Raw genomic sequence first — 22,789 nt, 5'->3', positions numbered from 1 at the left:
CCTTTTCGGGGACCCGTGCATCGGCATAACGCGCACCCCACAGTCGGCTTGCTTTGTCGATGCAAATACCCGCAACTCGGCCGTGAATATGCGCGCTCCGTCGTCGGGGCTCCGGCTACTCCCGCCCACCCTCATCGCCGCACTGTGCCTCTTCGTCGCCTCCGCCTCTGCCCTCGCAGGCAGCGGCGGCGTCTGCTTCGACACATGTTCCAACACCCTCCGCCAACCGCAGTTTAACGACACACAGTCCTACAATGGGAGCTTGCCCTCAAGGTCGAGGCTGATCCCGCAGTGCGTGAGCCAGCTGCACATCAAATCGCTCTACCTCTGCGCCGGCCTGCACTGCGACTTGACGCACCGTGTCGCTGGCTTGAGCAATGTCAACCACACGTGCCAGGCCTACATGAACACCTCGCTACCGCCCTTTGAGATCGTCGCTGGTTATTCTGATGAGGACATTGCTGGCTTGCGGAGGTTGACCAAGGCGGAAGGGTCCAACTCATCGACTGTGCTGAATGAGGTGGTGTTGCCTGCGGACGCTTATTATCAGATCTGGTTCGACTCTCTCGTATGGGACCCAAGTATTTCCCCGGACTGGAACTCAAGGACTGACAACACATAGGAATCCGTCGAGTACACATATGGTAACCACTACAGATATGGGTACGTGCCCTCGATTTCGTCTATGCTTGGGTGGCGGTCGCTAATTTCTCCTACCCAGGTTCTATGTGATTGTCTTCTGGTTCATCGTTGTCGCCATCGGGCTAGGATCTCGCCTCGTGTCGGCCATCGGAAACCTTCAAAAGCAGGAATGGGATTCACGAAAGTCGTCCAGCATCCTTCACTGGTCCGCCCTCTGGCTCAAGCGATACATCACCGTCCCCGCCACCTTCGGCTACCGCTGCTCTCAGAATCTCGGCTGGTGCACCATTCCGCCACGCATCCAGAGTCTCACCATCTTCACCTTCATTGCCGCGAACTTCTTCTTCTGTGTGCACGGGTACTGGATCTTCTCCGGTCACATGTAGTAAGTGTAGCTTGCTCTACTCTTCGCCTTACCTCACTAGCTCACGCCCCCCTAGTTGGCCGCAGAAATACCATTTGGTCTGGCGCTATGTAGCCGATAGAACCGGCATCATCTCTTTCGCCAACTTCCCCATCATCTGGCTATTTGGCATGAGGAACAACCTTCTCATGTGGCTGACCGGCTGGGACTTTGGGACGTACAACAACTTCCACCGTTGGGTTGCCCGCGTCTCGACGCTCCAAGCTGTCATCCACTCCGTCGGCTACGTTGTTCTGGTCTTTGACGGTAGGACGCACACCACCTCTTACGAAGTTCAAAGCTAACTTTTTTCAGACGGCGATTGGAATTACTGGATGTCGTATTGGCACCAGATGTGGTGGATTGAAGGATGGTTTGTGAGTAATGCCCTCTTGGGCTTTCAGTAGCATATGCTGACCTCAAACCAAAGGCTACCGTTGGCATGTGCGCCTTGCTCTTTGCCTCCGTCTTTTGGATGCGACGAAAGCAATACGAGCTCTTCCTCATTCTTCACATTTTACTGTCGATTCTTGTCCTCATCACCATGCTTGGGTAAGTTTCGACATTCTTCTCTCTTGACTTCCCAGTACTCATGAACTCTAGCCACGTCTCCATCTTCCTTGGGCAGTTTGACATTCTCTTCTGGGTACCTTGCCTCATTTGGATTGGCGATCGTATTCTACGCATGTCGCGGACGCTGTCCTTCAACCTCAAGTTCTGGAATACGTTCGCCCTCGCCACGTATGACGCGAACTCGAACATCGTCCGCATCAATGTCCCATACTCGACTAGCTTCTACGAGCCCAAGGCTGGCACCTACTATTACCTCCATGTCCTCAGCGACAAGCGATTTTGGGAAAGCCACCCATTCACAATGGCCTGCACAACGACAAACATGAACGTTAGAAGAAAGTCATCTAGCGAGCAGACTCCCCTACTCGTAGCGGGAGAGCATGATATAGAACCTATCTCTGAGGTTGGGTACGAGCCGAGGAGAGGCGAGCCATCAATGACGTTCCTCATCCGCCCGTACGACAGCTTTACCGGTCGCCTACGTGAGGATGCAGCAGCGCAGTGGCCCCGCCCTGCACGCCTCCGCGTCCTCGTGGAAGGTCCCTACGGCCACAAGCAGCCCTTCAACCAGTTCGATGACCTCCTTTTCATCGTTGGAGGCAGTGGTATTGTGGTGCCGCTCGCCCACCTCGCAGAGCTCACCAAGGCATCTTCAAAGACTCGGTCGATTAAGATCGTCTGGGCAGTCCGCGAACTGAGCTTCGCGGTGGATGTGCTACGGCATGACTTTGAAGACGCCTTTGATTGTGGGAAGTTGTCGGTCGATATTTATGTTACACAACACAGTCTCGCATCGAATGCTGCGCGGCCAGAGGAGTGGCCGGAGCAGGTTCGTTTACTTCACGGGCGTCCCGAAGTTCGTGAAGAGGTACAGGACGCGGCCACCGCAGCTGATAAGGCGAGTCTTGCCGTCATTGCGTGTGGGCCTGCTGTTATGGCCGACGATGCTCGAAAGTCAGTCGTTGAAATGCTTGGCCGTGGGTGGTCTAGAATTGAATACTTCCAAGAAAGCTTCAACTGGTAAGCGATGAGGGATCTTGAGACGATTTAGATTGTTATTTTGGGTATAGAGCATTATCACGAGCATAAGATGGCGTCAAGCGTTTGGATTTACTGATTTACATATTACACAAATACATTTCATCTAGAGGCTCGACATATTAGTCGCCATTGGTATGCTCCGTCTTCCGCTTCTTGTGCTTCACATCTACAACCTCTTCCTCCATTAGCTCGCTCTTCTCATCTAGGCCGCTCCACTTGGGCTTTCCATCGGGAAGATCAACGACCCTCTGCCCGTAAAAGATGTGCTTCCTACTCAGCGATTAGCATCACGGCTTTCAGCCAAGCGTTCACCTTGACAACGAAGGAAGTACTCACTGAACATCAAACTTCTTCCTCTTCTCTTCCCCATCAAAATTCAGCAGCCCAGGGAACAATAATACCATGTTCCTGCCCTCATCCATGATTCGACTCCCGCAGAACCCGCAGCTCACTTTACAAGGCAAATCGTGGCCCTGCAAATTCTTCCCCGACGAGTAGAAGGTCAACCCATCAACCCCGTTATCGAACGCCAGGTCTTCTTTATGGAAGATGGCGGCCCACTGGAAGGGCGCGCCGTGCATCTTTTGGCAATCTCTGCAGTGGCAGAACTTTGATGCTAGGGGCTCATCTTTTGAGAGCCAATAGGTTACTTGGCCGCACTGGCAGGCGCCACGGATTTTCTTGTGGAAGGCCTCGCCGTGGGGGTGGGATTTCCCTGGGGCGATGTAGGGGGCTTGGGTTTTCCAGTGTTCGTCTTTGGAGTTTGTTGTGGTTTTGGTTTCGGTGATTTCGGGTTTCTTCATGTTGATGGTTGGGTGGGAGGGAGCTCGAAATGGTGGTCCGACTGTGGTTAAGGTGGTGCGTGAATGGTGGAAGTCGTGGTGTTTGAGTCTCGCCCGGTGCTAAAATTGGTCTCGATGATTGTCGTAGAGTTTCTCTTTCTGTCTTGTAAGCCCAATTGAACACCAACGATGGAGCAGAATGCAAAGGTTTTGTCGAATCCTCGTGGATGCTGCGAGGGAGAACGAGCATAGGCCCCCAATGACGCGGTGATTGGTGACATCACTGGCGTAAACATCTATGATGCCTTTATTCTGGCGTGAAATAAGAAATGTCCCGCACTGGTAATTTTTTTGGACTACTCTGGGTTAGAGAGGAAAAAGCCACGGTTTCGACGATCTATGGGGTAAGGTAGGGCGTTGAAATGTGTAACGGTTGAGCTAAGGGGCTTTGGTAGGGGGAGTTGGTCTGATGACAAAAGTAGAAACATGACGTTTGGACTCGGGACGAACCGCGGTCTTTGTTGATATGTGGTAATCCTATTCACCACTGAATTTCTTCACGTTTGAGCTTTGATTGACTTGCAATGAGCAGATGCTTGTATGCACCTTGTTCACTCACATCTTATCAAGGGGTAAGGGGGATGAATTGGCGCTCGGACTGGCGTCGAGATGTCATCGGGTCATCATCGATCGGATCTATCTACCCCACAGACTACGAGCGAATCGGGAAATGACCATCCCCTGACGATCTCTTCTCCCCGAGTGCTTGCCATCAAGGATCCTCAATTGATACCCAGACCACCTCAGTTTCTCAACATAATGTACTAGATTTATGCTTCTATGAGTGGGAAGCCCGCTTTAAGTAGACCACCGCGGAATTTGGACGTGCAAGTAGAAGCCGTCGTAAAGATTTTGATCATTACTCGGCATGTTCAGTCACCTCCCCTCTTCACTGGTACATACAAAGCGGTGGGAAATCGAGAACACTATTACGTTCCTGAATGAAGAATCTCATTTGGTCGACTAGGTAGTCATAATGAATAGTTTACTGCGGCTAGCAACAAACCCGACGACTCAATTTCCTTAGCAACTAAGCATTCATGTAATTATTGCTATCTACGTCATCTCAGAGTTTCTTCATGACTTTTGTAAACTGGAAAAAGGGGTATCAGCGCGCTCGAACGGGGTCCTCGAGGACGGGCACGAGTCACAGATAGTACTCTTAGTGGTTGTCGAGACATTATAAGAACTAATACTTTATCATGAAGGTACAATGCTGCGACAGCACAAACGCATATGCGTCCATCGACTTAAGGTATGTAAACCACTCAACCATTTTCTTTCCCAAAAACAACGAATCAATTTCACTAGTATTACTCCTGTGCTTGTTCTCGAAACAAAATTCGATGACTGATGGTAAGCATCGACGATATCATCGGTACGGATCCTAATGTCTGGTTCCATCCACCATGCCTTATAAGTACTCGACCCTGGGAAGAAAATAAGTCTGCATTACGTGTCAGTAACAGAAATATACATCTAACATTGCGATGCTACCATTTACATTACCCGATTCATTCTTTGGCTGACTTCTGCACTAACGTAGTTTGTGACATTACGTCCCAAGAGGCTTGCCATTCAAGAAGATACTGTGATGTCTCCTTTATCTTGCTAGAAGGGGTAGATCTTCTACCATTCCAAATGTTTTGGTGCATTCTTTCTGTGATGTTCAGAGGACCCCCAAGTAATTCGTCAAGCATAACGGACGGCCCCTCCTTTTTGCTTCGCCAATCATGTTAGCTGAATCATGGTCTCGAAGCTTGGCACGTTACCCATTGCTACCGGTGGACAATTTTGATATGTATGATCCAGTAGACATGATAAATAGTATATGGGGTATATGGGGGGTATGTTGATAATGGATTGACACCAAGGGATCTTAGATCGAAGATTCACTTTACGACGGTCGGAAGTTAGTAAGAAAGAAAGATCAATTCGTTACTGTTGGCGTTCTTCTCAGCATCTGTTAGCATTTTGTAGTCCTTTGTTCGACTCTCTAATCTCAAAGCCAACTATTGTGCTCATGAGCCTTCGACGAGGCCATTGTCGGCGACCTCAAACTTCATCTCAGCACAGCGATGCAACTAGTCTCCTTCTCATAATACGATAACGGACGACACTTTCAGTGTATAGGGCACAGGAAACCACAGCTGTGCCTCTCGCGATGATTGGTTGATCAATCAAGGGAGTCTTGAGATATTGTCTAGCGAATGGCGTCGCAAAGCACAGCTGTGCCTTCGACCTCGCGCCGCCAGACCACAGCCTGACTTGGCAAGAATTACATTCCCGGCCCACCCCTAACCTTTTACCGACTTTCTAGTCCTCTTATTCCCTGTCTCTATGTTTCTCACACATTTCTCAATCGCAGGCCGCCTGTGAAAATGGTTGCGACTTGAAGCCGGGCTCACGACTCCAGGACTCAGATCTCGCAATTAAGCCTCAGCAATCAACTTCTACGACTCATATTTGACGTGCCGCATAGATTCGCTCCAGAATTATGGAAGGACTTTCGACTCCACTGTACTGCGACATTGAACAGCGTTCCAGGACCCCGACTCGAATTCCCACCTTTGCGTTATGTGGCTTTGGTCCCGTTGCTTCACCCATCGAACCTTTGCCAAAGAATGACCAGATGTCTTCTCCTACAACGACAGTTCGGTACGCGGATGACCCTGAAGCTAGCGGATCTCAACGCTGTGACGATTTTCAACAGCAGTCCAGGCCAAAGTTCGACTTGACAAGTAGAAGGGGCACCGAAGGAGACATTCGGTCAGCTTTTCAACATCTTCGAGACCTTTTTGGTGAATCCATGTATTATACACTGAGCCGTTCTAGCAGTGCACCCTTTACCTCCAGCATGAGGGCTACGGAATACTTCATCTCCCCAGATGAAATTTCAACCTCGCTTCCATTTGGACCAGAGCTCTTTTCCAAGGATATGCTCGTTGAAAACGTCTATAATGAGAGATTTCAGCTGATGGCAGGCCCAAAGAATTTTCTATTGCACGATGTGGTTCCATCTGATTCCTCTCATAATTCAAACAGCAACCTCACACCATCTGGACCATCCGGTATCTTGGAGACAGGCCCTATTGGAGACTACAGAAGTGGACTATCCCCATCACCTTTCCACGCTGTTGAGAGCTCGCTCACAGATCATTTCGACTATGGAGTTGACGGAGAGAACACCTACCCTGTTCGAACGCAGCTATTGTGCAGTCGGTCGAGAAGCTTTTCTCCGCCTCATTCCTGCGAGCCTCTCGGTCAGTTCTCTGAACAGTTCCCGTATACAAACCAGCGAGACCTCTCCTTGACAGATGTTGCTTTCAATGCACCAGGATATCTTCAAAACGTGAACGATAACATGGAGGCACAGCTACATTCGGTTTCTTCTACGTGGCCGCTCGCTGCCGTTGCAGAGGATCCCTGTCAGAATCCTCCCCCTACTGATTCCGGCTATGAATCGTTCCGTCATCGTGATTCCTTCCTCAATTACCATCCCTGGGGCATAACAGGAGGCTCTTCTACACCAAGTAGGACTATCAGAAAGGACTTCGACGCGAAGACTTCATATTCTGCAGCAAGTACCGTCGGTAGAGGCCCAGCGGATCAATACGTTGCCGAATTAGCCAGCGACATTCGCCAACAATTATTCCATCGTTCAGACATCAAGGCTTGGCAATCGGTGCAGTCGATACTTCCAGAATTGATCAAGGCCTTTGCAATTCAAGTTGGACTCGATTCAACGTCCCAGAACCACAAAAGCATCATGTACTTCATACATAAACGCGGCCGGTGAGTGAATTCGTTTACATATGCCGTTAGCACTCATAGATACTTGGATAATGCACTAAACAATGTAGTCAAATCGGGTCACGGCTTGTGTCTATGTCGGATGAGTTGATTATCGACGCTTCACGTGAAAGTGTAGCTGGCATGTCTGTAGAGGATAAGATTAGCCTTTGGAACAGCAAGGTGGGCGTGTCATGTCCTTCACCGCCCCAGCAGGATCGATTCCAGGGGATTGAAGATACAGAAGAGGACGCTTTGGGGCCTGTCCCAATATCGGAATACCGCGATATTGTGTTGAAGGGCAATCCATTCAAGTGTCTGGTCGCACGTCTGAATAATGAAATGATCTTGCAGTGGGACCAAGACAACTCTAAGAACAATAACGTACGAAAAGAGATCCGACAGAAGATACTCGAGTGTCTTCCAACGGGCAGAATCAGCAAGAAGCATTCACCAAAGATTCATCAAGTCAGATTTCGGCTTCTTGGATGGCCGTTCACTCCTGCGTCTGTATGGCATCCAGCAAATTACGAAGCTGAGGTGCTCGCCCCTCAATCGATTTCAGAGTCTCTCATTGTTGCCTACTGCACAGAAGAAAGTCAAGCAACTACGATTACGAATTACTTGGAGCAAGTGTGGCCATCGAGTTGGAATAGTTTGTACGACGTGCTACAGATTCACCCAGTCATCAATGGATCGGGAGATTATGTTTCTGACAAAACTCACACTGGGACGTGGATTCGTTTTTAGCCTTTCAATAATGTATATTGATGGAGACTTAACCCTGCAACTTAACTCTTCTTAGTTGCCGTGCAAGATGACCCTAGTACGTTTCTGGGAGCTAGGCTTGAAGGCAAGGACTTGGTCATCACCGTAAAGGGGTCCTCCTACTTGATTGCCGAGTATGGCGAACAACTTGCGTGGCTCTCTGCGGCTATTCCCCGCCCTCTTGACGGCAACGTATCCAACCGGACTCCTTGCATTCATCATGAAAGTGCCGATGAGGCGAGATACCACGACCCCGGAACAGACGTGGTAAGCTTCGATATCACGGCACGGGAAGAGATCATAGACTATTCGTCTTCACAAGCATCACGATGGGAGCAAGTCTTGCACGAAAGTTTTGTTATTGTTGCAGGGTTTCCTATCTTGAGACGTCCAGTGAGTTTTCATGGAATGGAGGTCTCGTGGAAGACTCTTCGAGACTTCATTGGAGAATGCACTTTTTCAAATCGAGACGGACGAATGATCTTAGATGGAACCTGCAGAACCATTATTTTGACGCAGTATGATGCCAGCAAAGGCATTCATCTCTGGCAGGACGCTTCGAGTGGAAGGAACCCAAGTTGTTCTTCCGTGGGCGACTTGAAGAAAGATGAAGAAGAAAACTTGGGTTGGGAGCTCAGTTTCATGGTCGGCCGCCATATCCTAGATTTTGTTGACCGCACAGCGATAATACCAGGTAGGCGTTCAACATACATCTTCGGCTACTTGGTTCTAATTGTGAGCCTTGCCTAGGCCTGTGTCTTCAAGACGATGAATCCAGACTGACACCAAGTTCTGGCGACTTATTGGCTTCGTGGGCCCCCAAGGCCAGGGGCAGAGTTTTTGCAAGATGCAATCAGCGTTTGAGAACAACGCGACGCACATCACATCCAACTAGTACGGGGCACGAAGATACACCATCCCTCTCAAATCTCACTCCAGAAGAATGTCGTCGAGACAGTGCAAGTCGCCACGATGATCTGGCCGATGAATCAGATAGTCTGTCGTACGACTCTGACTTCTTGTCGATGTCAGAGGTGTCAGACGAGGTTAACATTACTCCTCTCTCGAAAGACGATCCCTTGTACATTGTTCTCAAAAATGTCGGAGACACTCTTTTCAATGAGTGCCAACCCCAAACTCGTGGAGGTACTGCAGGGAGTGCAGACGGTCCTGCTTCGGCCTTCTTGTCGGCAAGTACCCGAATACAGGGTCCACCTTCAAGCAGCGGGCAGCAGTTTGGCAGGGAGAAACGCAAAGCTGAAGACCAACCTGGATCAGAGCAAGTGGTCGCTAAGAGACAACGTCAAGAAAGAAAGCATGAAGTTTTGCTGGCTTGCCCCTTCTGGAAGTCGGATCCCATCAGTTACCATGAATGTTCCAGGCGAAAACTCAAAAGAGTTCGCGACGTCAAACAACACCTAAACAGGTGTCACACACCCAAACACTATTGTCAGCGATGTCTGAGGCTCTTCACAAACGACAATGCCCTTCGTGAGCATGTTTCTGCCGAGGGAGGCTGGACATGTTCCCGCTCCGACTCAGATACACTGAATGGGATTTCACACGAACAGAGCAGGAGGCTTCATCAAAGGTCAACCCCTTCAACGTCAGATGAATGTCAGTGGTTCGCAATGTGGGAAATCATTTTTCCCGGGAAGCATAGGCCTCGATCTGCATATATGGATCATGAGATTTCCGAAGATCTTGCAGCCTTCCAAGAGCATCTAGATTCCCGAGCGGGACCGGCCCTTCACGAAGCGTTGGAGTCGCGCGGATTTATTCCGGGTCTTACAACAGAGGAAGAAAGACAACTTGTACAAGGAGTCATTAGTGATGTACTTTACAGGCTGCGACAAGATTGGACGTCGAGCCGATCTGTCATTCCACAGGCACCACACTCAGCGCCTTCCTTGCCCCAGACTCCATACAGCAACATTCACGCCAGCAGTCTCGGGACGCCAGCTGCTGCTTCTTCAGTAGACAGTGCTATTGTGTTGGGATCGTACAATAGCTCAGCCAACCCTGCGACAGCCCATACATTCGGTCCATTGCTGTCGAACTTATTAGCCTCCAGAGGCGTGCTGAGCCCACCCACGAGCGCACCACCAGCTACGACAGGTACTGGAACACGGGTTGGTAGCAGGTTGGAACTCACCGGCTTGAATACCACGAGCCTCGGTGAGCTCCCCGTAGACAGTTTCGGTTGGGATGGAACAGCTGAGATGTTTGATGCAGGTTTAATGGGCGACTTTACCTTCTCAGTACCGCAGGACAACATGAACTTGGGGGCAGTAGACATCCCGTCATGCTTCAGTATGGGCGTCGGAGCCGAGGATCAAATTACGCTCCCTAGGATGGAAGGAAATGCAGAGGACATATGACGCGGCGGATGCTTGCGACTTAGGAATTGCAACCAGGCAGGAAGAGAATCAGTTGGACTTGCTGGGAAGATTGTAGAACTCTGAACGGCAGATAACTTGGATTTCGAATCCGAATCTACGGAGATTGATGCACGATATCTATGGAAATGAGCAGCTAGTTTTATGCATGGCAACACTGAAATTTATGACCTTTCCATATTGCGAACGGATATCAATAGTCGATTTTCCCTTCATCGACGCGAGAAACCAGCAAGCGTCCGTCACCCTACATCCGTCTGCGAGCTGCGACGTGGGCCTGCCGTGCCGGAGACTTCTGCATCATTGGATCGTCGTTGTTCCGGAGAGAGTTGTTGCCCCGGCGTCCGGGGTCCGACGTTGCCGGATTGGCACGATGGAGAGTCCCCTGCCAGGTTCCTACGGCACCCACGGCTCCCCGCCCCAATGAACGAGTGAACAAGCAAGACGGGGATTTATGATTGCGGCTCCAGAGATCGGCGAACTGTTCAGTCGGTGAGGTTTTGCTGCTGGATTAGCTCATCTGATGCCACTCTGGATGAGACGAGCGTCGATAAAAGCAATCTCGTCAGCAACGGTTGGCTGAGATGTGAGGAGTCGGGTGACATGTGATCGACAGAGTGGTTGGGGACTTTTCACCACCAGTCGTTGATCCGGGGATGGCTGCCCGCGTGGTGCGACAAGCACATCTAGTCCGTACGATCAGTCTAGCTATTCACTGGCTAAAAATAGATTATTCTCGTTTTTCCATTTCCAAAAGATGCAAACCGAAGGGCCGCAAGTTCACCGAGAGCTGCAGCGCGATGGTATCTCCTGTAGTAGGCACACGCCATTGCCCATATGCAGATGAACGCAAAGCCAGCAATGGCTGGACTCAGTGGCAACTGGCAACTGCAAATCGAAGACTTGACGGACGAAAAACCTGGATGCAGGCCCCTGGAAAACCTTAACGATTCAGGGGTGGCGCCAGGCGGGCTCTTCTCCTCTCACACCCCCTTGGCGCCGTTGGCGGGCAACATCAGGCTTGGTGGGTGCCTCTTTGCGGTCTAGCAAAAGTCAATTTCCTTGGCCGTCGTTCGTCTGAAAATACTTGGCACTTGTGTCTTGGCGACAATCCTGACATGGCCTTTCCGAGACTCGCAGAGTCCAAAGTCCCAAGAGCTGCAGCCGGTTGACTCGGTTGGGCAGGCACAGCAGAAACGCAGCGGAAGATCTTGTGGAAGATGAAAGGAGGAGTCGGTCGGACAAAGCAGAGGGTGACGGATACTTGACACCTGGGTGCACACGTTGCGTCGTAGGACCGAGGACGACGTGGACTGGGGGTAGTCGGAGAGGGGGACGTGGAGGATTATTTCAATTAAATTGAACAGCGAGAGCGGCAGATGGGGAATGGAATGCCAGGCTGTCAGCTTATTTTGCAATCTGCACCGTGTTGTTTCTTTTCCACACTCTCTGAGTCTCATTATCCAATACTCATGCCCGCGGAGCGGTGCCGGGCACCGGGGGAGGGGTTGCACTGCTGGGGGAGAACCCCACCTGGCACCCGGCTGCCCACTGCACGGCAAAGCCGAACGTAAGCCTGTAGTGTGATAAGGGAGAGGAAGGGAGGGAGGCTCGGGAGCTTGGGAGTCGGGATTCGAACTGCAAGTCTGTTAGAGTCTGCATAGAGAGGGGGAGGTCCGAATCCGATGTTGGCGAGTGGCTTTTCGCGTCCGGATGGGAGCCGCGGTTGTTACTGCAACAAGCGATACGGATACGGTGCAACCATTACACGGCATGATAGCCGGGCAGATCATAGAACGACATCAGCCAAGCCTGTTTTTCTTTTCGTGATACACAGTAACGGTCTGCAGGTGGCTGGTCGTTTCCTGGATAAGTGACTCGTAGCATGGCAACCTGATGTGACCATGCCAATCCCATTGTGATGCTTCTTGCGCGACAACCGCTGCAAAGAGAAACATCGGCGAGATAATCGATGACAGAAGGAAAGGCAAACGGGCTGTGCTGAGCCACCATTGTGCAAATTGGCACCTCACCGTGCCATTGAGTCGATTCGGCGTTTTGTCCGCATTCCTGAGTGCAGACTAGCACCAACTGAGGGCACATTCGCAGCGACTTCAGCGAGACATTCAACGAGGCGCGAGCTTTTAGCACGACGACGAACTGGTGTCCATGACGAATGAGAGGCTCGGCTAGTGGCAGCTTGTCTTAGCAGCCAGCCTTCCCGCACGCCACACGTAGGCAAAGCTGGACAAGCTCAGGCACAAGTTTGCACACATGCAGCCAGACTGTATAGTGTATGTAGGCTTTTGATAGCTCGGACCAATTCATTGGAAAACTGGACACTTGTGTGTTTTTCCCGAGGGATGATTCTCCTTCGCGCAGGAAAAAGAGTAGCGCCTCTGAAACCAATGGCAGATCATGCCAAGAGTCCGAATTTGGTTTACGCATTCTATAGTTTTTTGAGGCATTTGGAACTTGTGGAGAAGCTTTTTATGAATGTTTTTATGTATTCTGATTTCGAACATGATGAGAAATATGTATAATGTTTGTTGACCCTGATTTCCCTTCCAGCAGGGGATGATGATGATGATGACATATTCCGCGCCCCCCTTATTGTTGCGTAATTCTATACTGATCTATGTGCAGTAGTTACAGGCATTACATTATCGTAACAGTCATCTTTGGTTTTGTACGTCTGTGATACGCGCACATTGTGCCGTGTGCAAATGTTAAGCGCGTCCCGTAGGCGCCGCCTGTCCCGCGCGTTATGTGTGTGTGATAAAACAACGATGCTATGAGTTGATTTGAAGCAATCTAGTAGATGAAGGAGAGGACGAAGACGAGGATCGTGTAGGCCGAGGTGACGGTCAACTCGGTCTCGAACCACGCAGCCTGGCCGCCAAAGGCAATCTTCTTGCTCTGAGGTGTCGGGTGGGCGACAAAGGTCTTGGGGTCGCGCTCGAGGAGCTGCTCGCGGTCCGGCATGTTCGGCGGGTCAATGGCGTAGGCGATAGGCGTCCAGAGCGAGCTGCAGATGAAGATGAAAGTCAGGGGCGGCCAGAAGGCGTGGGTGATGAGGCACATCAGGATATCGCGGAGCTCATCGTTGACGTAGAAGCAGCGGTACGAGGTGAGAACCACGCCGACAAGGGTGAGGTAGACGAAAGCCAGGTGGAAGATTGCCATGTAGTTGAAGAGGATACCCCAAAGACGGCGGAACATGCCCTTGCGGGTCTTGGGATCGCGCTCATTGAGGGCGGAGCCGAGGGATCCGGTGGGTTTGAAGGCCTGCGTCTGACCACCGAGCCAGGTGGGGAGGATGAATGAGCGGATGATGCAAAGCGCGATGTACGGAGACATCCAAAGCTGGTAACGAGAACCGCGCTGGCCGGTGTGGTAGCCCGCGGGGATGAAGAGAGCAAACTCGCACAAACGGTTGGTGAGCGTGGCGGCAAAACAGGCGCGGATGAGCCAGCGGAGCTGCTCATAGTTGGCGTAGGCGACCAGGGGCTTGCCCATGACCAGGATAATCGGGATGGCGAACATGGAGAGGGTCAGGAGAATCGTGTACAGACTGAGTGTAGCGTAGAGGAAGCCGGAAAAACGCTGCGCGACCGTCATCTGCTTGACCTTCTCACCGTACAAGCAGAAGTTGAGCTTGAACGACGTGTCGACGGTACCAATAGCCCAGCGGGTACGCTGCTTGAGATGGCCGCCATAATCCTCGGGGACGGTGCCAAACTGGAGAGGCTCGTGGATGTAGGCCGTCTTCCAGCCCTTTCCAAGCATCAAAGTAGAAGTAGCAACATCCTCAGCCAAGGAGCCGAGGGGGAAGTTTCCTATCTCATCAAGAGCCTCACGACGTACGCAGTAGCCGGAACCGGTGCACCAGGCCACGCCGAGGGCGTCCTTGATGGGCTCAATGACGTGAACGAAGAAGTCCAGGGACTGGGCGAGAGGATCGGATGGCGGGGTGTTGTAGAACAGCTGCGGGGGGCAGGCGAGGGCCACCTTGGGGTCAATGAGCATGTGAGGCAGAATGGCACGGAGCCAGTCGCGCTCGGGGATCTGCAGGTTCAGAGTTAGCTGAGGTTGAACATTGGGCGAAACCTTAAAATCGCGGGAGACGGGGTCATCATTGAAGGGTATAGTGAGCTGTGGCTGGTTTGAACGTACCATATCAGCGTCGAGAGCAGCCATAAACTGACCAGCGCCGCCGGGCATCGTGTGGACAAAGTCGAGGGCGTAGTTCAGGTTACCGGCCTTGAAATGGTGAGGCACACCGGGGTACTTGGGGCGGCAGAGGTAGTGAACATTGGGGTAAGTCATGGCCAAGGCTGCGATACCGCTCTCCAGGCCCTCGGATTTGCCGTCATCGCAGATAATGACGCGGAACCGGTCGCGGGGGTAATCGACGTCGCAGGCAGCGCGGGCGGTGTCAAGAACCAAATCATCCTCTTCACCGCAGCAAGTGAGCAGAACATCGACGGTGGGAACATCCTCGCCCATAAGTCTCAACTTAGGGCGCTGACGCTTCTTCATGGACCACATGGTCCAGATGTTGTGCATAATTGAGGGAATGGCAACAGTAATTTCGACAGCGATGAAGACCCAGGCCTGGGCGTAGATTTCCTTGGCGAGCTGTTGAGCAGAGATGACGCAGTAGATACGGAGGCCGAGGTAGACGAGGTACATTCCGGTAGCGAGGATGGTGAGAATAGGAACCATGCGGAAGACGTGGCGCTTCCAGCCGCCCCAGATGTCGGAGTCGTCGCGCTTGTGAAGTCTCGCAATCTGGTCGCTGCCCTCAACCCACTCCTTGGCGAGGACCGGTGAGGCCTGTCCGGGGAGCAAGTTTTGCAAACTTTGGTGGCTCTGGTTCTGTTCAAAGTGTCAGCGGTTTGGGGACTATCGTGAATTCATCAAGGATTGTCATACCATTGGGCTGTTAGGCGTGGAGTCGGTCGACCATGGATGCCTCGGGGCAGCCAAATGGTCAAACGGCGTGTTCGCGCCGCTCTTCAACGTAGGCGTCGCTGAGCGGGACTCGACCGGCGTGTCCATCCCCGAGATCGAGGGCCCGATTGAAGGTGCGCCAGCCATGCCTATCGAGTGACGGTTTGCCCAACCGGGAGGTCCGTACAACTCGTCCCCGGAGACAGCGTGAGGCTGCTGGTACTGTTGTTGTTGGTTGTACGGCGGCTGGAACCCTTCCTGTTGCTGGTACGGAGAAGGTGCGTTATTCGTCAGGGCGCGTCCGAATTGCTCCTGGGACTGGGTCGGTTCGTTCTGGTACGGGCTACCATACGGGTTTTGAGAGTACTCCTGGTATTGCTCCTGGTACTGAGGTTGTTGGTATTGCTGGTTTTGCTGCATCTGCTGGTTGTTGTTCTGATACGGCGGCTGATATTGATTTTGGTGAGGGTGATGATGTCCTTGAAGAACATCAATTTCCACCATTTCCCCCTCGGGGTAATCCTGACCCTGCTGCGGTCTTCCGTGTCCCCCCATCATGATTGCGGTGTTGACCAACCGACGGCTGGAATGAACGAGTGAATAGCGTGTCTAGGGCGGAAACGTTGTGTGTGTGCCGAAACCAAAGGGACAGCCAGAGTGCGTGTAAGAGGCTGGGTCGCAGGTAAAACAGGAACAATAGTGAATCCCAGCGCGTCTCGCTCTCCCTGCTCTTTTCTCTTCCGCCAAGTTCAGTTCGAGACTTGGACGGACGTTTTGGTTGAAAAACGAATGTGGGTGGTGATGTAAAGGGAAGAAGTATTGGGATCGAAGGAAAAAAGAAGTCGACCCGCTTAGTACATGTAGGAGGAGTTGTAGCACAGGAGCATCGACCGATATGTCATCCAACAGGAGGAGCTTTTGCACAAGTGGCACCCAAACACAGACTTCCAAGAGCCTGGACTGACTTGACAGACAGGAATCAGAATGCCGGTCAGGTCTGGGGGAGGGAGTGTACAAGAAAAGAGACGGATTGACAAAAGGCCGGGCTTCTCTTCTCTTGTGCTTCTCGGGGGGTAAGGTCAACGGGAACGGGATCAGTCTGGGGGAAAGGAGCAATTGGCAAGCAAGACATGGGACTAGGAGCTTGCTTGGGAGGGCCCGCGGACACATCAGGGACATACATGACTTAACGGGAACCCACTCGGACTCCGCTAAGCCTCACTGCCCTGATTACGATCCGACGAGAGCCTGACGTGATTAAAATTGGGAGGTCCAGGTTGATGGAGCCCACATCATCGGCCTGTCCAGTCTGGGCGCGAGGATGGTGAATCTGTGATGGACTCGCCCCATTTCACATTTCGCCCCGGGTCAGGTCTGTGCCACCTTGGATTCGAGTGGCCTGCCTTGCCAAGCTGTCCTGGGTTATTGCCTCCCAATGCCTATTCGCTTTCGTACTCTTTGATTTCTGAAGACAGTGTCGGAGTTGACTCTGATTCTCCTACATAGCCCTATGCATACATAGTCATAGTACTCCGTAGAGAGGTCGTGCCAGCCGGGTGGGATAGAGAGAATTGGCATTGGCAACAGATACCAAGCCAGCTGGACTGGGCATGGAGGGAGACAGCCAAGCGCTTGCTTCAGCAGTCATGGTCCTAAGGGAAGGGAAGGGGGGGGGGGGGGTGTGGGAGGTCTCCAGGAAGGGTGTGAGCGGCGCGCGGACGCCGGGGATCAGGTTAGCTTGTGTTGCCTAGCAAGCCCATCAAGCCACTCGCAACCCCGAAAGCCTACTGGCTGGGTTCGACCGCCGCGCCGTTGGTTTGTTGTTTTCTTTTCTATGTTATTTTGATTCTTGGGTCGAGTTAGTGGAGAGTCTGCCGCCTATGGGCACGTTCTCCCTCGTCCGCTCGCATATGCTCACTAAAGGATTGGATGTTTCGGTCAGAAAAGATGGACATAACCAGGGGCCAAGAGTCTCCACTTGAAAGACATTAGGGGAAGGAAAGTACGGCTAGTGGTCGTAGAAAAGGAAAAAAAAAAAAAAAAAAAAGCTGTCATGAATGGTGACTCGAGCCAAGTTCCTTGACCTTTTCCCACCTCTTCCGCGATGCTCTGTAGCAAGCAAGACAGGGACAACCGGGCAGCTGTCTCTCTTTCTCTCTCTTCTGAATCTTGACTCTTGAACCTTGATTTCAGGTAGTCTTTGCGCTCTCCTTTGCTGTGCTTCCTATTATTTTCTTTTTCCTCGAGGAGGGGCCGAGCCCACTGTTCGGATGACAATGTTCGCCAATGAGGGCCATCCCAGGACCGTCCAATGACTTCCAGGGCCATCCCAGAGTCCGCGTCCAAGGCCGTCGATGGCAAACTGGTTCTTATCCACTTGCAGGGCCGTTATCTTCACAAATCCCTGCTTTTTTCTCGTGTTCTAGAAATGCGGGTACCATTTTATGCAAGGATGACCGAAGGCAGCCGGCACATTGACTGGCGCTAGGCCAGGGGCCGGTCCGATTTAGAAGCAGGACCTGCAATCGTCGATTTTGTGATCTGAGATGTCCGGTCTAGCTGGCAAAAGTTTGCTTGAGCTTTGGGCCTTTTCGGAGGAGGGGGAACGACGGGATGATGGAATGGAATGGATGGACCACCACATATCCGCATACTATCCGTACACAAGTTAGGACTCAGGATTGGAAGGGGTTTTATTTTTGAGGAGGCTTAGGGAAAAAAAAAAAAAAAAACCAGCCGGTCCCAGATAGATCCTCGCCGGTGTAAACGTCCCCAACGGACCAGGCTTTACACCGTCTGCTTGCTCCAGGACTTTGGTCCTTTCGTTTCGTTTTTTTCTCTCTTGCCCATCGCGTTCCGCCCGGTTTGTTTGGGATTCAGACTGGCAGAGCAATTGGTGAACATAAGCACGAGCAAGGAGGACGAGGTAATTACAGTCTGCTGCACTGGCTGCAGAAAAGAGGACAAGCCTTTCCGGGGTGGCGTGCTGCGCCGCGGTTGAGGATAGGGGTTCTTATCCTCGTAGACTCTTTCTGGACGTTCGTTTGCCCGACGCGCCTCAGTTCTGCATTTTTCTTTTCCAATATCCTCACTTGGCTTGGCCTGTTCTTGCGCTCGAATCCCAGGCCCTGACGTACGTCGTACAGTTAACTGCTGCCGACTGAACAAGCCTCGTCTGGAGCCTTTCTGCTCGCCGACTGTCTACTTGTCTGACTCTGCTGTCTGCTGTGGCCTGTGACTGCATTTCTCACCACGCAGACAGCAAGCCTCACCCAACGGTGCTCGGATCATCCAGACACGCCCCCTTTCCACACCCCCTTTCCCTGTCCCCTGGATACCTGCACGAGTCGAGGCCCGCGCCCGCGTTCCCTGACATACCCTTACCTGACTAGACAGACCTGGCTTGAACCTCTCCTTACCTGAACCTCCCACCCACCTAATCGATTACCTACCCTCCCATACCTAAACCAGAATCCGACCGTCACCGACGACACCACTTTCGCTCCTCTGCATGTGCTGCTGCGAATAGAAGTAGACGAATTGCGTCGGATTTCCGCCTGAGCCTGTCCGCATCGTCGTCTTTTGGAAGGGATCACTGCAGCAAAACAGTTCGAAGAGAGACGTAGAAAGCATTCACTTACGCTCGTTTTCCTTACTCTCTCTTTTCCCTATTCAAAATGCCTTTCCTCGGCTTCCGCTGGGTCGTCAACTTCGTGTTGCTGGCCGTCCCCATCGGAGCGACTCTCGGTATCCTCATTGGAATCGACGCTGGCAGGAGTTCAAACGGACAATCGCCAATTTTCACCGAGCCTGACAACCCGGGCACGACACCAAAGAACAATGGCATCACGGCAATGGTATCATGCGACAAGGCAATGGGTCTTCACCCTCTGTCCAAGGGTCAGGAGTACACACGTAAGTCAAGTCCTTCTCATCAGTCTTTCGCGATGTCTTCATCGTCGCCTGTCTCCTCCACGGGAACCTGCCTCTCCGCAACATGCGGCGGTACGGGCCGAACACCACGATGCAGTCAAGCCTCTCCCGTTGCGGATGCTCTGCGCGCTGTCTGTCTCTATGTCATCTGAACTATTTTGCGTTTTTCTTTGGGAACAACACGGACTCCCGTGTTTTGTTTGTGTGTTCTGGCCCGCGGACCTTGTCATGCTTCATGGCATGAGCCGTAGATTTGTTTTGACTTTTGCTCCCTTGAAATGCGAAACCTGATTGGGCGGGCGCAACCTGGCCGTCCGGTCCAGTTGGCTGGCCTTCCTGATCTTGCAGATACACACGGGATCTTTTCTTTATTACAACAAGACAACAGCATGCTGACGATTTCTGTTTTGACGCAACAGTGAACCCGAACCAGTGGGGTTGGACAGAAGGCACAGATGGTCTCTTGTGTATGAATGTACGTTGACTCTTAACCCCTCCTCCGCCCATCTTCATCGCGGGGTTTGGTATCACCAGGGCCAAGCCTTCCACTGCAGCTTCAACGTTTGCATGGCTTGAAGCTGCAGTATCGCCGAGCATGGCCATCGACCATGAGCAGCGCAGCTAACCCGTCGCTCCCCGCCTCAGGTTACCACATTCAACAACCAGACATACGATACCGACTTCAGCGCCCCCGAGTTCTACGTCACATGGCGCTACCCCCGTGGCCCCGAGACGCAGCCCGTCCACGCTTTCCCCAACATCAAGGTCGACGGCAGCTCTCTCCCGGTCTCCATTCCCAAGCTCTCAAACATTAACGTAGATGTCGAGTGGTCCTACTCTGTCGGCAACTATACCACCGATGGCGCAGCTGCGACGAACACCGACGAGACTGAGCTTACCGACAATGACACCAACACCAACGTCGCCATCGATATGTTCTTGGACGACGACAAGACCTCGGCGCAAGACAGTACCAAGGCGAAGTACGAAGTGATGGTGTGGTTTGGCACATTTGGCGCAGCGACACAGCCCATCGGGTACCAAAATGGCGCCGGCGCACTTACCACAGAGACGATCAACGGAACCACATTGTAAGTTGCTGCTTCCCCGATATCCTTGATTGGAATGTGGCATTCTGGGAGTCAAAGCTAATAGTACTTGCCTTGCAGCCAACTCTTCTTTGGACAAAATAGTTTGAGCCAATACGTCTTGACCTGGAAGGCCACGGCAACGATCGAGCACTTTGTCGGCGATCTCGCCCCCCTTCTGACGAAGCTTACCACCATGACCAACGCCAACTTCCCTACGACCTCGACATATCTCGGCTACATGGGTCTTGGTTCCGAAGCGCTCTCAGCCACCAACGTTGTCACGTTCCGCGTACCGACCCTATCGATGGAGATCAAGGCATCATCATAAGAGAATCAAAAACGAGAAACAGACCATACAATGGTAATGTGTACATTGGACATTGGCTATTTTTTGTTAGCGAGCATTGATATCTGCACCAACTAGAATAATGAATTTTTCAGGGACATTGGGATAATGATCACATCATATTTTGTATATACGCATATATCATCGGATGGCAGGGGCTTCAGGGTGGTTATCATTTATCAACGCGCACTTTGAATCAAGATAACCTACTATATTCAATTCCGACCCAATATCATGTGATCCTTGGAATGCTCTTTTGTTGCTGACATTTCGCTTCGCTATGGCCCCCCACCTCCATTGATGAGAATTGCGCACACGTTTACCATGGCAAAGTTATGCAACGAACCGGAGCTCGCGGTGATGAATCCACTTTACATCTCCAAGCGAGCAAAGGAGCTGTCCGCCGAGGCTCTTGGTATGGCCTATTAAGGACAGGGAACCGCCATTTCGGTGTGGATATGTGCCGACTCTCGACCCACTGATAATTCCGTACAAAAAATCCCTCCCAAATTCAGGTTCGTCGAAGGATTCGCAGGCGGCCTGAGGCCAGTAATAGGGGGCGTGAAAATTGCCTGGGCAAAACCTGGGCAGACGCAGGTACAGAACGCTTAGCGACAAGGGCTACCTGGTAGACTTGGCCAAGGTTTCTCTGCCCAGTTCCACCCCAGTCTATCCGTACACTCGCCAGAATTGGTCAGGGCCTCACGGGCTTTTTTCTGGAGGGATGGGACGGGAGGAGGGGGGATTGGAAGGGCAAAAAAAACGTCCCCCCACCAGACGACGTCAGAACGCCCAGCCGCGGGTGCGCAGCGCGTAGAAATTGGATCCCCCTCTCGGGATGGGCGGGCAAAGGGGGCGGCAGAGTTACGGATGGTAAGGTGAGCCTTGGAGTTTAGTTGTCAGTTGTCAGCTTGACAACCCAGGCTGTGCCTGTTCAGCGCGGCAAGTTTCGAGCCGCGAGTCGCAATTGCTGCTGCCCAGCGGGTGGGAAACATTTGGGGGGGAAGTGTTGATTGCGTATTTCCCAAAGTTTTCGTGTCCACATTGCCGTTGTTGGTACGAAGAAGCAGATGGGCCCGAAACTATGATGGCCGCCGCCCCATCTCCATTCATTCGTAGGATTGACTCGAGTTCGTCATCAGTGTTCAGAATGCAACAAGACACTGTCTCGGTCGATCGCTGGAGTTGAATTCCTGGACTGCCCGTCGTTCAGCTCCCGTCGTCTGCTCCAGATCCGCTGCCAGATCTGCGCGGCACGGAGTGTGGCTGTACAACACGGATACGACCGGAGAGGAGGGGCATGAGTCGAGTCAACTAGCACCGTCGCATTCCAGTCCTCGTGTTCAGTGGTACTGGCAGGTCTGGTCTGCCAATCGGCTCGGCCCTGCTGGGTTCATGTTCGATGAGCGATGCATTGTTCACCAGTTGATGGCGGCCGCGCATTTGCTCCACGGCCTTTTCGCGTCTTGGCGGCTCCCTCTTCGATTGGGAATCTGAGGCGCAGGCGACAGACGCGATCGTGGCGGTGGCGGCGACGGGAAAATGAAATGCCGTTGTCGCGATAGAACGTTCTTGGTGTTGCGAAAAATTGAGATCAAACATTGAAGTCAACTCTCAAGGATAGGCGACTGTTTGAACGGTGCGCCACGAGACTCACACTCTGTTGACATTCCATTAATCTACGCACGAGAAGAAATTAGTAGAGAAGGATTCGGCACAGAGACGCCAAGCCCTGCTTTAGGTATCTTAAACATCATGACTTGAGAGTTGCTGCACGTGCTTTTGAATCCTAGGAAGATACAGATAATGCCGCCGTGTGAACTCTAAAAGAAAAAATGCATCCTGGCAGTGTCGTTGAATTATAGTTGGTTTACATGACGTTTCTGGTATTTGTAGATCGCGGGAAGGACGCAGTCACATCGTCGGTAGTGGTTCAATCAATTGTGTCTCGCTTAGTTCTCGTCGTCCTCTCAGGATTGAGGAGCGGCCTGTCACCTAGGCGC

At 52.0% G+C, this 22,789-nt stretch overlaps 8 protein-coding genes across 8 annotated transcripts; 3 read left to right on the top strand and 5 right to left on the bottom strand.

The window, feature by feature from the left end:
* Nucleotides 1-88: 88 nt before the first annotated feature.
* CTAM01_13788 (ferric reductase like transmembrane component) lies at nucleotides 89-2,642 on the top strand (the record flags this gene model as incomplete). The annotated part of the gene is made up of 7 exons (XM_060529790.1): nucleotides 89-568; nucleotides 623-663; nucleotides 722-1,027; nucleotides 1,083-1,312; nucleotides 1,361-1,422; nucleotides 1,476-1,597; nucleotides 1,649-2,642. 7 exons carry the CDS (start codon nucleotides 89-91, stop codon nucleotides 2,640-2,642), a joined length of 2,235 nt encoding a protein of 744 aa, XP_060375615.1.
* A 136-nt stretch (nucleotides 2,643-2,778) lies between these two features.
* CTAM01_13787 (uncharacterized protein) lies at nucleotides 2,779-3,462 on the bottom strand (the record flags this gene model as incomplete). The annotated part of the gene is made up of 2 exons (XM_060529789.1): nucleotides 2,779-2,929; nucleotides 2,996-3,462. The coding sequence occupies 2 exons, from the start codon at nucleotides 3,460-3,462 to the stop codon at nucleotides 2,779-2,781; spliced, it is 618 nt and encodes a 205-aa protein (XP_060375614.1).
* A 2,536-nt stretch (nucleotides 3,463-5,998) lies between these two features.
* Nucleotides 5,999-10,442, top strand: CTAM01_13786 (uncharacterized protein; the record flags this gene model as incomplete). The annotated part of the gene is made up of 5 exons (XM_060529788.1): nucleotides 5,999-7,296; nucleotides 7,365-8,023; nucleotides 8,099-8,328; nucleotides 8,581-8,755; nucleotides 8,812-10,442. 5 exons carry the CDS (start codon nucleotides 5,999-6,001, stop codon nucleotides 10,440-10,442), a joined length of 3,993 nt encoding a protein of 1,330 aa, XP_060375613.1.
* A 1,061-nt stretch (nucleotides 10,443-11,503) lies between these two features.
* Nucleotides 11,504-12,082, bottom strand: CTAM01_13785 (uncharacterized protein; the record flags this gene model as incomplete). Its single annotated transcript, XM_060529787.1, has 1 exon — nucleotides 11,504-12,082. A coding segment is annotated over one exon (579 nt), but the record flags the coding sequence as incomplete, so codon positions are not given.
* A 142-nt stretch (nucleotides 12,083-12,224) lies between these two features.
* Nucleotides 12,225-12,563, bottom strand: CTAM01_13784 (uncharacterized protein; the record flags this gene model as incomplete). The annotated part of the gene is made up of 1 exon (XM_060529786.1): nucleotides 12,225-12,563. One exon carries the CDS (start codon nucleotides 12,561-12,563, stop codon nucleotides 12,225-12,227), a length of 339 nt encoding a protein of 112 aa, XP_060375611.1.
* Nucleotides 12,564-13,274: 711 nt separating this feature from the next.
* Nucleotides 13,275-15,974, bottom strand: CTAM01_13783 (glycosyltransferase family 2; the record flags this gene model as incomplete). Its single annotated transcript, XM_060529785.1, has 3 exons — nucleotides 13,275-14,528; nucleotides 14,637-15,341; nucleotides 15,399-15,974. 3 exons carry the CDS (start codon nucleotides 15,972-15,974, stop codon nucleotides 13,275-13,277), a joined length of 2,535 nt encoding a protein of 844 aa, XP_060375610.1.
* Nucleotides 15,975-16,407: 433 nt separating this feature from the next.
* Nucleotides 16,408-16,548, bottom strand: CTAM01_13782 (uncharacterized protein; the record flags this gene model as incomplete). Its single annotated transcript, XM_060529784.1, has 1 exon — nucleotides 16,408-16,548. One exon carries the CDS (start codon nucleotides 16,546-16,548, stop codon nucleotides 16,408-16,410), a length of 141 nt encoding a protein of 46 aa, XP_060375609.1.
* Nucleotides 16,549-19,093: 2,545 nt separating this feature from the next.
* CTAM01_13781 (uncharacterized protein) lies at nucleotides 19,094-20,768 on the top strand (the record flags this gene model as incomplete). Its single annotated transcript, XM_060529783.1, has 4 exons — nucleotides 19,094-19,331; nucleotides 19,769-19,824; nucleotides 19,995-20,440; nucleotides 20,519-20,768. 4 exons carry the CDS (start codon nucleotides 19,094-19,096, stop codon nucleotides 20,766-20,768), a joined length of 990 nt encoding a protein of 329 aa, XP_060375608.1.
* Nucleotides 20,769-22,789: the final 2,021 nt, after the last annotated feature.

Source organism: Colletotrichum tamarilloi (assembly GCF_030869305.1).
Source record: "Colletotrichum tamarilloi strain Tom-12 chromosome Unknown Scaffold_105.1, whole genome shotgun sequence".
Lineage (NCBI taxonomy): Eukaryota > Fungi > Ascomycota > Sordariomycetes > Glomerellales > Glomerellaceae > Colletotrichum > Colletotrichum tamarilloi.
This window is presented reverse-complemented; position numbering and strand designations above follow the sequence as displayed.